The sequence below is a fragment of the Ptiloglossa arizonensis genome, chromosome 5 (assembly GCF_051014685.1).
Source record: "Ptiloglossa arizonensis isolate GNS036 chromosome 5, iyPtiAriz1_principal, whole genome shotgun sequence".
Classification (NCBI taxonomy): Eukaryota; Metazoa; Arthropoda; class Insecta; order Hymenoptera; family Colletidae; genus Ptiloglossa; species Ptiloglossa arizonensis.
Window position 1 is genome coordinate 14,028,833 of NC_135052.1, and position 12,344 is coordinate 14,041,176.

General features: G+C 40.0%; 1 protein-coding gene across 4 annotated transcripts in view; it reads right to left on the reverse strand.

Annotated features, from left to right (window-relative positions):
- The window catches only part of LOC143146597 (uncharacterized), a 14,529-nt gene continuing 2,185 nt past the window's right edge, over window positions 1–12,344 (reverse strand). For 3 of the 4 annotated variants that reach the window (XM_076311034.1, XM_076311035.1, XM_076311036.1), the window contains 11 exons: window positions 12,110–12,291; window positions 11,543–11,805; window positions 11,154–11,349; window positions 10,743–11,035; window positions 10,255–10,655; window positions 10,028–10,173; window positions 9,632–9,957; window positions 9,418–9,552; window positions 8,917–9,098; window positions 8,634–8,788; window positions 1–6,736 (listed from right to left, as the gene is read on the reverse strand). In XM_076311034.1, coding sequence (XP_076167149.1) covers window positions 5,825–6,736; window positions 8,634–8,788; window positions 8,917–9,098; window positions 9,418–9,552; window positions 9,632–9,957; window positions 10,028–10,173; window positions 10,255–10,655; window positions 10,743–11,035; window positions 11,154–11,349; window positions 11,543–11,805; window positions 12,110–12,291 — 3,191 coding nt within the window. In that variant the 3' untranslated portion in view covers window positions 1–5,824. The remainder of the gene's footprint in view (window positions 6,737–8,633; window positions 8,789–8,916; window positions 9,099–9,417; window positions 9,553–9,631; window positions 9,958–10,027; window positions 10,174–10,254; window positions 10,656–10,742; window positions 11,036–11,153; window positions 11,350–11,542; window positions 11,806–12,109; window positions 12,292–12,344) is intronic. The other variant, XM_076311037.1, reaches the window with a different exon arrangement.

Consider the following 12,344-nt stretch of genomic DNA (forward strand, 5'->3'; position numbering starts at 1 on the left):
TAAAAGCATTTTTATTTGTACGCGCGGCTGTTTCTGCCGAACGAAAGTAACAACATTTTAACGCCCATCGTCTAAATCTTGATTCTCGTCAAAATTTATTAATATCTGCGTAGTAGAGTGATCGGCTCTCGGCTAATAAGAGCAGCTACAAGCGTTAGACGTTGCGCTACACTGTATGGTCATCAAAGTGTTGTCCTTGAAATTTTCGAATCTTATAATTTAAAGGCAATCGCACCGATTATCATACAAAAAGCGTCCTGTGCAAAAGGAAGCACGTCGAACGTTAAAAAATTTTGAATGCAAACGAATAAAATTCCAAATGGAGCTTCGAGTACTTGCGAGCAAGCTCGACAAAATGATAGCACACTTTAAGTTCTTCATGCTACGTACAATTGACAAAAGTAAATGCACAGTGCATATTGTAAACGTGTTACACTAAGAACCGTATATACGTAATAAATTTTTTTATTTTAAGTAAATCTCAAGCTACGATTCAAACAATTTTTTAACATACAAAATTGGTACACGAAGATCATTAGAGACGACACGAAAGTAATTAATTCGATGGTTCAATTGCATGGAAATGAGCAGTTTTAGGAAATAACGGAGACAATTTCGCGACAACTTGAAGGACAATACTGTACATCTGACGGATGAACAAACAGAAAACTATGCTTTTGCACTAACGGTGGGTTCACTCGATCTTAGTATAATCGAAAACATTAAGATTGATCAGATGAGAAACGTATACGAGAGTGGAAGACTTTAAATATCGTGGAAGACTGTTTATTATTGTGTAAGAATTAAAACATCGCATTCTCGAAGTAGGTTAAAGTGAAAAAAGATTTTTGGAGTAGGGTAAAGTAAAAACGATGAAAAGTTTATATAAATCGTTATCTACTGCTTTCATCGATGATCTTCCTTGAGAAGCAGATCCAACCAAACATTAATATAATGATCTTTTTATTGTACACATGAATCGTTATTGTTCGTAAATACAGTGTGCTATCATTTAGACTAACCAACTCTGTACGGGTTTTTTTTTTATTTTTTTTTTACGATATATATAATAAACTGTTCTACTTAAAAAGCTCGCATCATTCACTATCTAATAAAAGGGCATTTGGCAAAGACTGTGAACTCGGTGTCGTTAATACAGTTTAAATAACTAATTATCCAAGGTGTGCTACCATTTCATCCTGCACTATACGTGACAAGAAACGTTGGAGATTCCGATCGAGTCTCGAGAAAAATAATCGACCACCGATCGACCCGAAATCGTTAATGGATTCGAGCGCGCGCGCACGTCTACAATAGAGAGAGAAAAAGAGAAAAAATGGGGCGGAAAAACACATAGTAGCAAATCGCGAGAAGAAAATTTGTTTCGTCGGTATTCATTTTTTTCAGTCTTATAGGTACCTATACTAATTACGAGTCGAAGATCGAAACAATCTTGCGGTTTAACGCTATAATCGCAACGCATTACGTTTGAAGCTTCTTGAACCGTGAACGAAGTTGCAGATACTTCCTTTTGTGTAACTTCTCGCGTAACAAATGAGAAACGGACATAAAAAAAAAATTACATAACTATTTTTCTGAACGTACTTCGAACCGATTGTCAACCCGGTTCGATTTTTCTGCAGCCTGATTTCGCGCTGTTAAATTAACCCTTTCGCTAGAAAGACAAGAGTCACTCTACGATCACTCAACGTATACAACATGCCATGATTCTTTACGTCGATTTATGTACACACTCGCACAAGTTTACGCACACGTTACAAACAGCGATACCATTGAACGATACAAGATTTTCACCGAGGATGTGTAATTCAATGTAAAATCTAAATTTAATACGAGATCTGATACAAGATATTAAATTATAGTCTTGGTTTCGAGATTACGCGATTCCAATGACTCTATCGTAGCGAAAGGGTTGACACGTTGACCGCCACGATCATTTTTCTAAGAAACTCATCGGCGCCACGCTATTTTGTGCCCGACTTTCGTTCGAATGAATTTTCAAACGAACATCCTCTTTCGATAAGAATCTTATTTTTCCGTATAAAATCAGTGCAGTGTACTCGATTCGTATAGAAATTTTAATGAATTTTAAACGATGCGATACGATACACGCGGCGCCTTGAGGTCCCGTACACGCGCATCGAAATTGAACACACACGGCGGTCAACAACGCGTGAAATAAATCTCGCTCAGTTCGAGAAACATCCTGAAAACAAAAAATACGACGTAAAAATGTTCTCCCTAAAAAGTGCGTTCCGCGTCGATCAGAATTAAAACGCGATGGCAATCGTCGTTGAAATATCGTTAACTAAAATAACGTAACCGAAGAGCATTCAGAAACTTCAAGCGGGACAAAAAGTACTTTTTTTTTCCAACTACCTTCACGCAAATACTTCACTAGCGGATGAAGTAGATTTTACAAAACGTTACTTTTCGTTACGAAATATATTATTTCTAAATATATATTGTGTGTGTGTGTGTGTGTGTGTGTGTGTGTGTGTGTGTGTGTGTGTGTGTGTGTGTGTGTTTCACCGTCGCTGCGTTTCACATTCGTCTTAAATTAGCGAATTACGTTACGGATTTACTTCTCTCGTTGCGTAAAAGACACTCAAATCCTCGGATCAAGACATACACACGAAAATGTGATTACAGAAAATATAGAAACTATTTAAATCCCTCGCTGCGCAACCGGACGTTGGTTTTCATTATTCTCCGGGGGTTTGGGTCCCGCTTTTCCGTTCGAAAAGCGGGACCGATTTGTTACTTGGTATCTTTACAACGTTTCCGACAAGAAACGATCTCAAAGATACACCGTACAAAATGCTTTCGTAAGGCACGCGCGAAAAATGCGATATCCTCGGCGGAAGAGTAAATACGGTCCGTGAGTAGTGCACAGTCGGTACGAACTCAATTGGCCGCTCAAGGTCGTTTACCCCACTCCTACATTTACGCCAGTGCTGACCAACGCGAGCCTCGATCACTCCCCCCACTCTGACTCCGTTGCCACGGGCCTGAATCGTTGACCAACGCCGCGTTACGTCTGCATACACAAAATGGGACCTAGAGGGGGACAGTGTCCTTCAGAATGTATCTCTCGTGAACAGCAGTGCTCTTTTATTAGAAAAAAAAAAAACTGAAGTTTAGTTTCACCTTCCCGGCTGGTCGCTCTCTCAAAACTTAGGGCATTATTGCAGCATTCCCTGTCGGGTGGTCGCAATGTCGTCACCTCTCGTTGTTTCTCCCTCTCGTTCTCAATGTATGCAAAATCGAGGGAATCGGAGACGAAGCTTTAAATGAAATTTATCCGGTATTGAACGTACAACTCGATAATTTAGAAAAGATTTTCAAGGGATCTATCAAATTATGACAGAGTTTTCTACGAATAAAAATATATCGAAAAGAGTTTCGTTTGAGTATACGCTTGTGTTTCGTATTCTATTTTCGTTCGTAAAATACATGTTCATAATTTGATCGTGAACACCCTGCGCATACGGGAGTCAACGACGGAACGAGAACTAGAGGAGGGGAAAAGGGATCGGTTGACGAGAGCGACCTCCCGTTACAAGCTGATACGATATAGTTAACCCCTCGATAACCTTGAACGATCAATTGAATTTGCATGCACTGCGGCACACCAAGGGCCGGGTGACACGAAAGCGGTAAGCATTGTGGACCTACACGACCCCGTAATAAGTGGTGGAAAAACTTATTCTGCGTTTTATACCCTCGAAGGTGTCGAGTGCGCGCCAAGTGGTTCGCCATATTCTTTCCAGCCAGTATACCTGCAGGTTTGCGCGAAGAGACGACAGATAGAGCGATGGAGGAGCCAAACAGCGTGGTGGGGATAAACCCCTCGGTGATCTTGAGTGGCCAATTGAGTTTGATCCGACTACAGTCGCCGAGACCACACGCTCGTGTTTGGCCGAAGAACACTCGTCCTCCTAACTCGAAAGTTCCTGAACGTATTCTCTCTCTCTCTTATCCTATAGTTATACCGAGCATTTACGCAGTCTTACAAGGCACATCTTTCATTTTTCCCGCGATGAATAAATCTGATAAAGGGCCGCAGTGTTTCTGAGGCGTAGGCACGGTGCATACGAAATAAGAGGAAATCAATTCCATTTCATAATAGAAGTTACTTTGGTAATGACTAGGTCATGCACTATCGCTACGCAACAATATACCACGTCTTCGCTATATCGTGCGATTGGCTTCACCTTCTTTAACAGTAGCGAAGGGAACTAGCGCTTCATTATTATGGCTGTTTACGCAATGCTCACGCATATACGCACGTTAGGACTCTATGCGATCGAACACTACCGAAGAACGAAGCAAAAGGTGCTCGAAGCTGATCTTGCTCTTTTTTTGATTTTGCGATAAGTATCTTGTTACCAATCTGCCTTTCGTTATTACTTTATACGCTGTTTAACGCTCGCTTATGACGCGTACGAACTCCTCCTTATCGATAATCGTAATTCGTTCAGTTCCCACGTTATTCTCCGAGACTCCCTCGGAAACAGGTCTGCGAGTTTTGAGCGAAAACGGAAGCCAACTGAACCGATAGGGTATTGCATCGATATTTGTCAACGCGTTCCGTGCCGCGCTGGTCACCGGTGACCCATGATGGGACCTTCCGTTTAGGCCAGTGGTTCCCAAACTGCGACGCGGTGCACCTACAACAATAGCGACATCTGTCGACGACTTTTGGGAAGTAACTTCGCGACCAGTTTCGAACTTTGCGCGCTTCCCGGTTAATTGTTCGAATCAGTTTGCGAAAACGAAGGAACGAAACAACGGTTAAGTATGAAAGAGCGCCCGAACGTTCCGATCCGATGCACGTGTTTCGTCCACGAGCAACGTCTGTTATTTAACGAACCTTTGCGACGATCTCCTCTCTTCCGTCCAACAATAAATACTTATCGAGGTATCGAGTCGTTTGTACCCCGACTACCCGATAAAACGAATCGTCGCGATGTACGGGGACACCGTGGAAGAATTGTCGAGATACCGGACCCGTCGCGAAAAAATTGCTACACCATACGCGCCGCGAACGGGACAGATTTGAGAACCTCTGGTTCGAGTCGTTTAAGATTTTCGGTCGGAAGAAACTTTACCGCTAAACAGTCGGAACTATCGTTAACCGATACGCGATTAAGAGGTCTGGTGCAATTATTCTACCGTGAGTCAACCGTGAGCTCCGTCTACTAATCGTAACCGGTGATTGTTGGCGCGTACCGATTGGCGAAATGAAAACGAGGATCGTGATTTATCCCCCCTGCGTATCTAAAAAAAAAAAATGAGAAAGAAGCGTCACGAATCGAGAACGAAGAAAAGGGTAAACCGACGACCACGAGGCGACATTATCGAACAAGTTGTAAAAATATGTTGAAAACGTCTCTCACCTGTGTTTACCATGACGTATTGCATCGCAGTAATGTATATATATATATAAATGTATATGTATAAATTGTTGTATATAAAATGATTCGTTTCGTTTCGTAGCGCATTTTGTACGTTACCCCTTTTCCGTGATAATATACGCAGTCTTACAAGCGTTGCGCGCGATATCTGTTTACAAACGTATAAAAACAAGATCACGGATCGTCGGCGGTACGGAACGCGCGAGCGAGATCGAGGATGATTCGATTCTTATGGTAAATTGGAAAATGTACGAGAAACGCGTTACAGAGCGCGTGTTCTCCGTGCCGGTTGCGCTTCCGTTTTCGTTCGATGGAACGTCCCCAGTGGAAGAAAGTCCCCGCCGTAGACTGGAAAGGCCCAGACCCGCTCTCAGTGTTGCGAATTAAAACTGTATGCGGTAATTGCTGGGACGCGGTATTGATCTCGCCTTGGAAGGTGGCAACGAGGAGGTGGACGCCTCGCTGCTGGCCGTGCCGCCAGAATCGCGTCCTCCTCCTCCGCTCTTGCTGCTCACCGTGCTACCGGTACTCTGTCCCCGTGAACCGGTCTGTTTCCTCAAAGTACCTTCACTGAGACGACCGTACTCCCCGATACGACGAGACGGCGGCGGTATCAACGAGCGGCTCTGCGTGTCCCTGTGCTTCACCTCGGACCCGGAGAGTTGCTTCTTGCGCAGATTCTCACCTTGTAGACGCTCGTACTCGTGACCGACCGTGGACGACGGCTTCTTCGACGAGTTGTTCGGTACAAGCGGCTCGTTGCCGGACGATTTCTTTCTGCGTTGGGCCTTCGTGTCGAATCTACCGTACTCGATGGTACAGTTGCCCGCGTCCCGTACCTTCATGCTCGCGGAGGAGGTGTCCAGAGCCGGGCCTGGGTCCGACTTCTTGCGTGTCTCCGTGTCGCTTAATCGACAGTAACGCGAGTTGGTCGATTTCAGGCTCTTCGGTGGCCGCGGTAGCGAGCTGGGAGGCAGACTGCCGGCACGCCGCGGCTCGCCCTCCTGCATCCGCTGCCTCTGAGAGCTTCTACCTTGTTTCTCCAGGAGCATCATGTCTTCGGGCTTGCCGTCCGATAATCTCGAAACGGTGCCTTTCAGCCTCGAGGCCGCGCTCGCGAATTCCATTATACCTGGCGAGACCTCGCCCCCCGAGTCGTCCAACAGACGACTCTTGCTCGAGGCAGTGCTCGAGGTACCTGTGCTATCTACACCCGCCAATAGTGGCTTGGGTATTTTTCCTTTTCGCGACGCAGTGCCTGGATTAGAGAATCCTGGAAAACAGCAAAGTGCCCGCTGAAACAAGAGAACAGAACGCCTGCGTTGGAGAGGAGATCCGGGACCTGGAACGGATGGTTAGTGCTCGCCACAACAGCGCATGCACACTCTGGGATCACTCGGGATTCGGACGGGGTGGGTTAGTTTGGCTTAAGAGAGGGAGGTAAACGTTGAGTTCTTCGACTAGACTACAGCCAGACCGAAGGAAGAATCGACTTGCTTTACGGGGGGAAGAAATTATGTAAATGAGAGTCCCTCGCTCTTTGTTATAGTTTTTTGTTACAGTCTATGGACAACTCATTTATAGATATATATATACTGCAAATTTTAGTTTGCAGATTTTTCAAGATTTTTTCCGTTCCGTTTAAAACATCGGTTATATTCAACATTTTAAGATCCAATCCCTTTTGTATAGTCGCTCAAGGTCACTCGGTTCTACGATTAGTCACTTTACCACTTTATCGTTTTTCGGATAGTATTTGAACGAAATATTTCTAAATCGATTATCGAAATGATAAATTATCTCGAGCAGAGTATCTTGTAGATAATACCCGACACTTTTGTGTTTAAATCGCAAAATTAACTACTCTCTCGTTCGAAAAAACGGTTAATTGAAATGAAAAATGATTTTCATACGATACGACTTATTTGATTTTGATATCAAACGATGCAAATCTTGAAACAATCTAAATGATTCATTATCAGATATATTAGTGCTTATTTTATGTAACAAATAATATCGATCCAGATCCGACGCAAAGATGAAACCTTGAGCGGCCAATTGAATTTAAGCCCGTGTATTCCCCTATCTGTATCGTACGGTCGTTCAAGTCGATTCTTTCTTCGATCCGAGTACGTGTTGCTACACACAATTGTTGCGTAGTTAATTGTAAAACGAAAAATCAATGGCACACAAAGATTTGTATTAGTGAAAATACAGTTTACTGCGTTTGTGAACAAAAATGAATGGTGAGTGCATTCTTTACATATTACCTACAAAAACTGTTTCCTAATTTTATACACAACTCGCTTTTCATTAGCAACCATGATTCTTTTTTCTATCGTTATCGCAGAAAAAATATTTTACACTTTGTTACACGATTTTAAAAGAGCATGAATCTCGTAAAAATTTGTTTCGATGTGAATTTGATAAAACATTGTAGAAAAATCATGATGGATAATAAAAAAACTTACTCTGTACACCTTCCATTGATAAAAGAAAATAAAAAAATACAAACTTTCTCGAGAATTAAAGAATTAATAGGCACACATTATTATGCAACTAATGGCAATCGTAAACACAATATGAGAATAGTTGATGCGCAATGAAAATGTTCATCCTTTATTCGTTGAGTTTACTTTACTTCATTTTTTAAATTATTAATTATTCAAACTATGCCAATGTATCTCTTACTCTGAAAAACATTCATAAATCATTATACTTCTGACTCATGAATTTTTCAACTAGTCGTTAATTTATATTTGTTATAAGAAAGCGCTTACTTGAAGAAACATCGTATATTATTATTAATATTGGCTTTAAAATTAAAAAAAGCGTACAATTAAAACATTTGTCGTCTAGTATTTCTAAAAGACACGCGTCAACTATTCTCCATCATAGAACTAAGTCAAACATAACATTTGAATACCTTTGACCATACAATCGGTAATATTTTCATATTCTGCTGTAGCTATGAAATAAATTCTATAGAATTTAAAGTACAATCTTCGCAAAATAAAAATATTATATCGGGCGCAGTGATATGTGGAAAAACTAAAAATTCTGTGAAATGATTGTGACATGGCAATAATAAATAAAATTATATTCACTATTTTCAACTGTTTGCACGGTTGCTATTTCAATAAACTGGCACTAACGACATGAAAATTATACATTTACTTGTATTTTGCATACCTTACTAAGCAGCTGGGAGTCTAGTTCTTTTAACTGATCATCGAGACTTTTATTCGTTTGTTCGAAACTGCCTTGCTTCCTGTACTTGTAGCTGTCCGTAACACCGTACGAACCAGTACTTCCATAACCACTGCCTCCACCCAGTACGCTGCTCACTTTTAAACGTAGAATTAATAGTTAGAGAATGATCGATCGATCGACAATTTTTTATAAAGTATATATAAATAATCGAATGTTTAAACAAAAGTATACGAGCAATTTTTAATGAAACGCTTCTTTTTACCAAGTTCTGGCGTGCTTGTCAGTGTAGTGTGATGATCTGCTGACGTACTCGAATGAGACGAATGAGCGGCAGGATAGCTACCAACACCACTACTGCTACTGCTATCTTTATCATACGTATGTTTCTGGAGAACTCTGATCATTGCATCCCTTTCGGCCAATTTTGATTCTAGATCTTTCATTCTGTACAACGTAAGAGTAATTGTATCAGTTGTATTGTATTCTATACGTGTGCAGGTAATACATACGAAACAATAACTTCGAAGGGAGTGACAACAGAAATACCGAAATATTTAAAGAAACAGAAAAAAGGATGAATCGAGGGGGAATATACCGGGACGAGATAGAAAAAAGATGTACAGAGTATGCGAAGAATTGATCTGGCAGCATGTGCTGAACAGATGTGGAGTATCAGGGGATACGAGGGCAGTAGGCCAGAGGATAAAGGAAATATTAGGATAAAAATAGCAGTAAGGATATAGAATAAATTCTATTTTACTACCTAGATTCAAGATCGGCCAATTTCTTCTGTGCAGCATGTACTTCGTCCATGTGTCTCATTTTTTCGGAACGTGCCTCCGCAATTAATTTCTCGGCATCTTGGCTTGTTTTCTCTAACGCAGCTATTTTAGCGTCTCTAATTATGAAAAGTACAAACATTACAAATGATTAATTCGTACAGTACATAATGTTTTTACTCGAACGAGGAAACTTACTTTGGAAGACTAGCTGCATCGATTGCAGCTTGTCTCAATGCGCTTTCTTCGAGATAACGTTGCTCCCATTTCGCAACGTCACCCTCGAGTGACATAATTTTTTCGTCTCTTTCGCGTATTCGTCGTTTCAACTCTGCAATCGTTTCTCCATTGAAGGATTGTTCATTACCATTAGCACCACCACCCCCACCCTCCCTTAACTCTCGTTCTAATTGACCTCTCAACTGTCTTTCTGTTTCTTCTCTTCTGTCGCTAGACGCTTGAAGAGAAGACAAAGCTCGTTGGAGTTGACCTACTCTCTCTACGTATACTTGCTTCTTTCGACACTGTAAAAAAAATTAATTTGACGATCAACTTATGAACATTACATATATTATTAAAAATTGAAAAATTTACCTCATCTTCAAGGCGCACAACATTCCCTTGGGCATTAGTGAGAGCAGTATCTAAAATATCTATATGTGTGCGCTGTTCCTGTAACGTTGCTCGTTGCGCTGCCAATTCGATTTCTTGTCTTTCTTTTGCTGCAGCTAATTCTTTATCTAAAGTAAAAATCAATAATTAGAGATATAATTTATCCAACAAAATTACGATAATATTTCTGTCAATGTAAATTAACTTACTTTGTGTAATCAATTGTCCAATTAATAACTCGCGTTGAGTTAATTCCTTTCTCATAGATTCCACGATTGGCGGGCTGTCAGTACGTGCGGACAGTAAGTCTATTCGATCTCTTAATGCGCGATTTAATTCGGTTAATCGCCTGCAATCATTTTGCAGCCTTAATCTAGCAGCCCGTTCCAACTTTTCTCTCCGTTCGCACGATGCTGCTAATTCTTCGTGCGCCCTGTGCACTTTTGCAATTTCTTGTTCCAATTTCTGAGATTTGGCGACTTTATTGTAACATCGCTCCAACTCTAGTTTTAAGGCACTATTTTCTTGAATTACGATTTGAATCGTTTCCGACGGTGGCCATATTTCAGCAGCCGCAGATTCTGTCTCTTCTCTTCCTTTCGTTTGAGGCCTATTAAAATATATAAAATGAAACGGTATTTGTTACGAACATGGGTTAAAAATTATACAAATTTATTAATAACTTTAAACACGTTACCGTGGAGAAGTAGCTCGCAAATTATAATTATCGATGTCTGGCTTGCCAATTCTGGACAAATCAGGTTGCGATCTTGATAATGTCAACTTTTCCATTGGTCCGACAAGTCTGGACTTATTTTTTAATGGTAGCAAAACAGACATGTACGAAGGTGGTGGTCTGTCTTCGGATTCACTGTCGTTCTGTTTTCCTCTATCACCATCTCTCATTCTCACATCGATATTTCCTCCATTATTTGCAAGTTTACTATATGATGGTACTTTCACTTCTTTTGCAAGATGTTTTAAAACCTGCTTGGTGTAAAGAAATACAAATACAAAATCAGTTTTATTTAACTACTCTTATTATAATAATTTAAATTCTATGTGTCTATTTATTACATGTATACTAATATACTAATGAAATAATCACCTGCGACTGACTTAGATAATCATCTGGTATATCTGTAATTTCTTGACATCCTCCATTACTAGGTTGCTCGTACACGTGATCTTCGTGAGATAAATTTGATAAAGACTGCATAGTAGGACTGTTTGAGTGTCCCTTTCCACCACCATCACAATATAAGTAACCCATATCTCCATGCTCCCTTACAACACCCGATAACCTGTATATCAATTAGAAATTTACACTAAGAATGACAAGATACTTTCTCAACTACTAATGTTTATTTCTACGAGCAAAATAACAAATAAATTGTTCAATATGATTTTTATAAAGTTTATATTAAGAGCTGAATTTATTATTAAAATAAAAATACTAATATACAGTCTGTTAATTTTTTTTTAAATTTATATTACCTTCCAGATGGTACCCAAGAGTTATCATCATTAGCATTGTGTATGATGAGTGTGTTGTACGAGCTTGTAGACACGTCTAAACTACTCCTGTTTGAGCCTACACTGGTACGATTACTTAAGTTATCCTTCAAACTATTTCTATTAGAACCATTAATGCTGTCTTTGAGACTATTACGGTTGGAACCGTTCAAATTCTCTTTTAAACTGTTTCTGTTTGATCCATTCAAACTGTCCTTCAAACTGTTTCTGTTGAGTAGGTTACCCTGGATTGCAATAAAGCAGTTTACACTTATGTAACTTAATAATACTGATTGTAATTTGAAGTACGTAAGAATAACATAGTCAGGTAACTTGGCATTAGGCAACATCCACGCCCATTTCATGGACAATAGGATGTACTACAAATTATAGTGTGATATGTAAAAGTGACTATGACTATGTACAAAATTTAAAAATGTGATAAATATAATATAACTGTCAAGACATAAATTATTATCATTAAAGTAATTGAAAGTATATTATTATTTAGTGATATAAACGAATATAAATAAATTCATTTGTAGTTACTTGTATATTTGGTATATTTTCTTTGTGACTGGAAGACCTGGAAGGACTTTGCTGCTGGTTCTCTTGACCTTGGGGTTCTTGACGCGCTGTATGTCTTATTACATATCGATCTTCATTGGTTAAATTTTCATTTGATGTTGAAACATCAGTTTCACTACCACTTAAACTTTGTGGAAGACCACCTACCAAATATATGCAACATGAATCATGAAAATTGTTAGCAATTCATAATTAC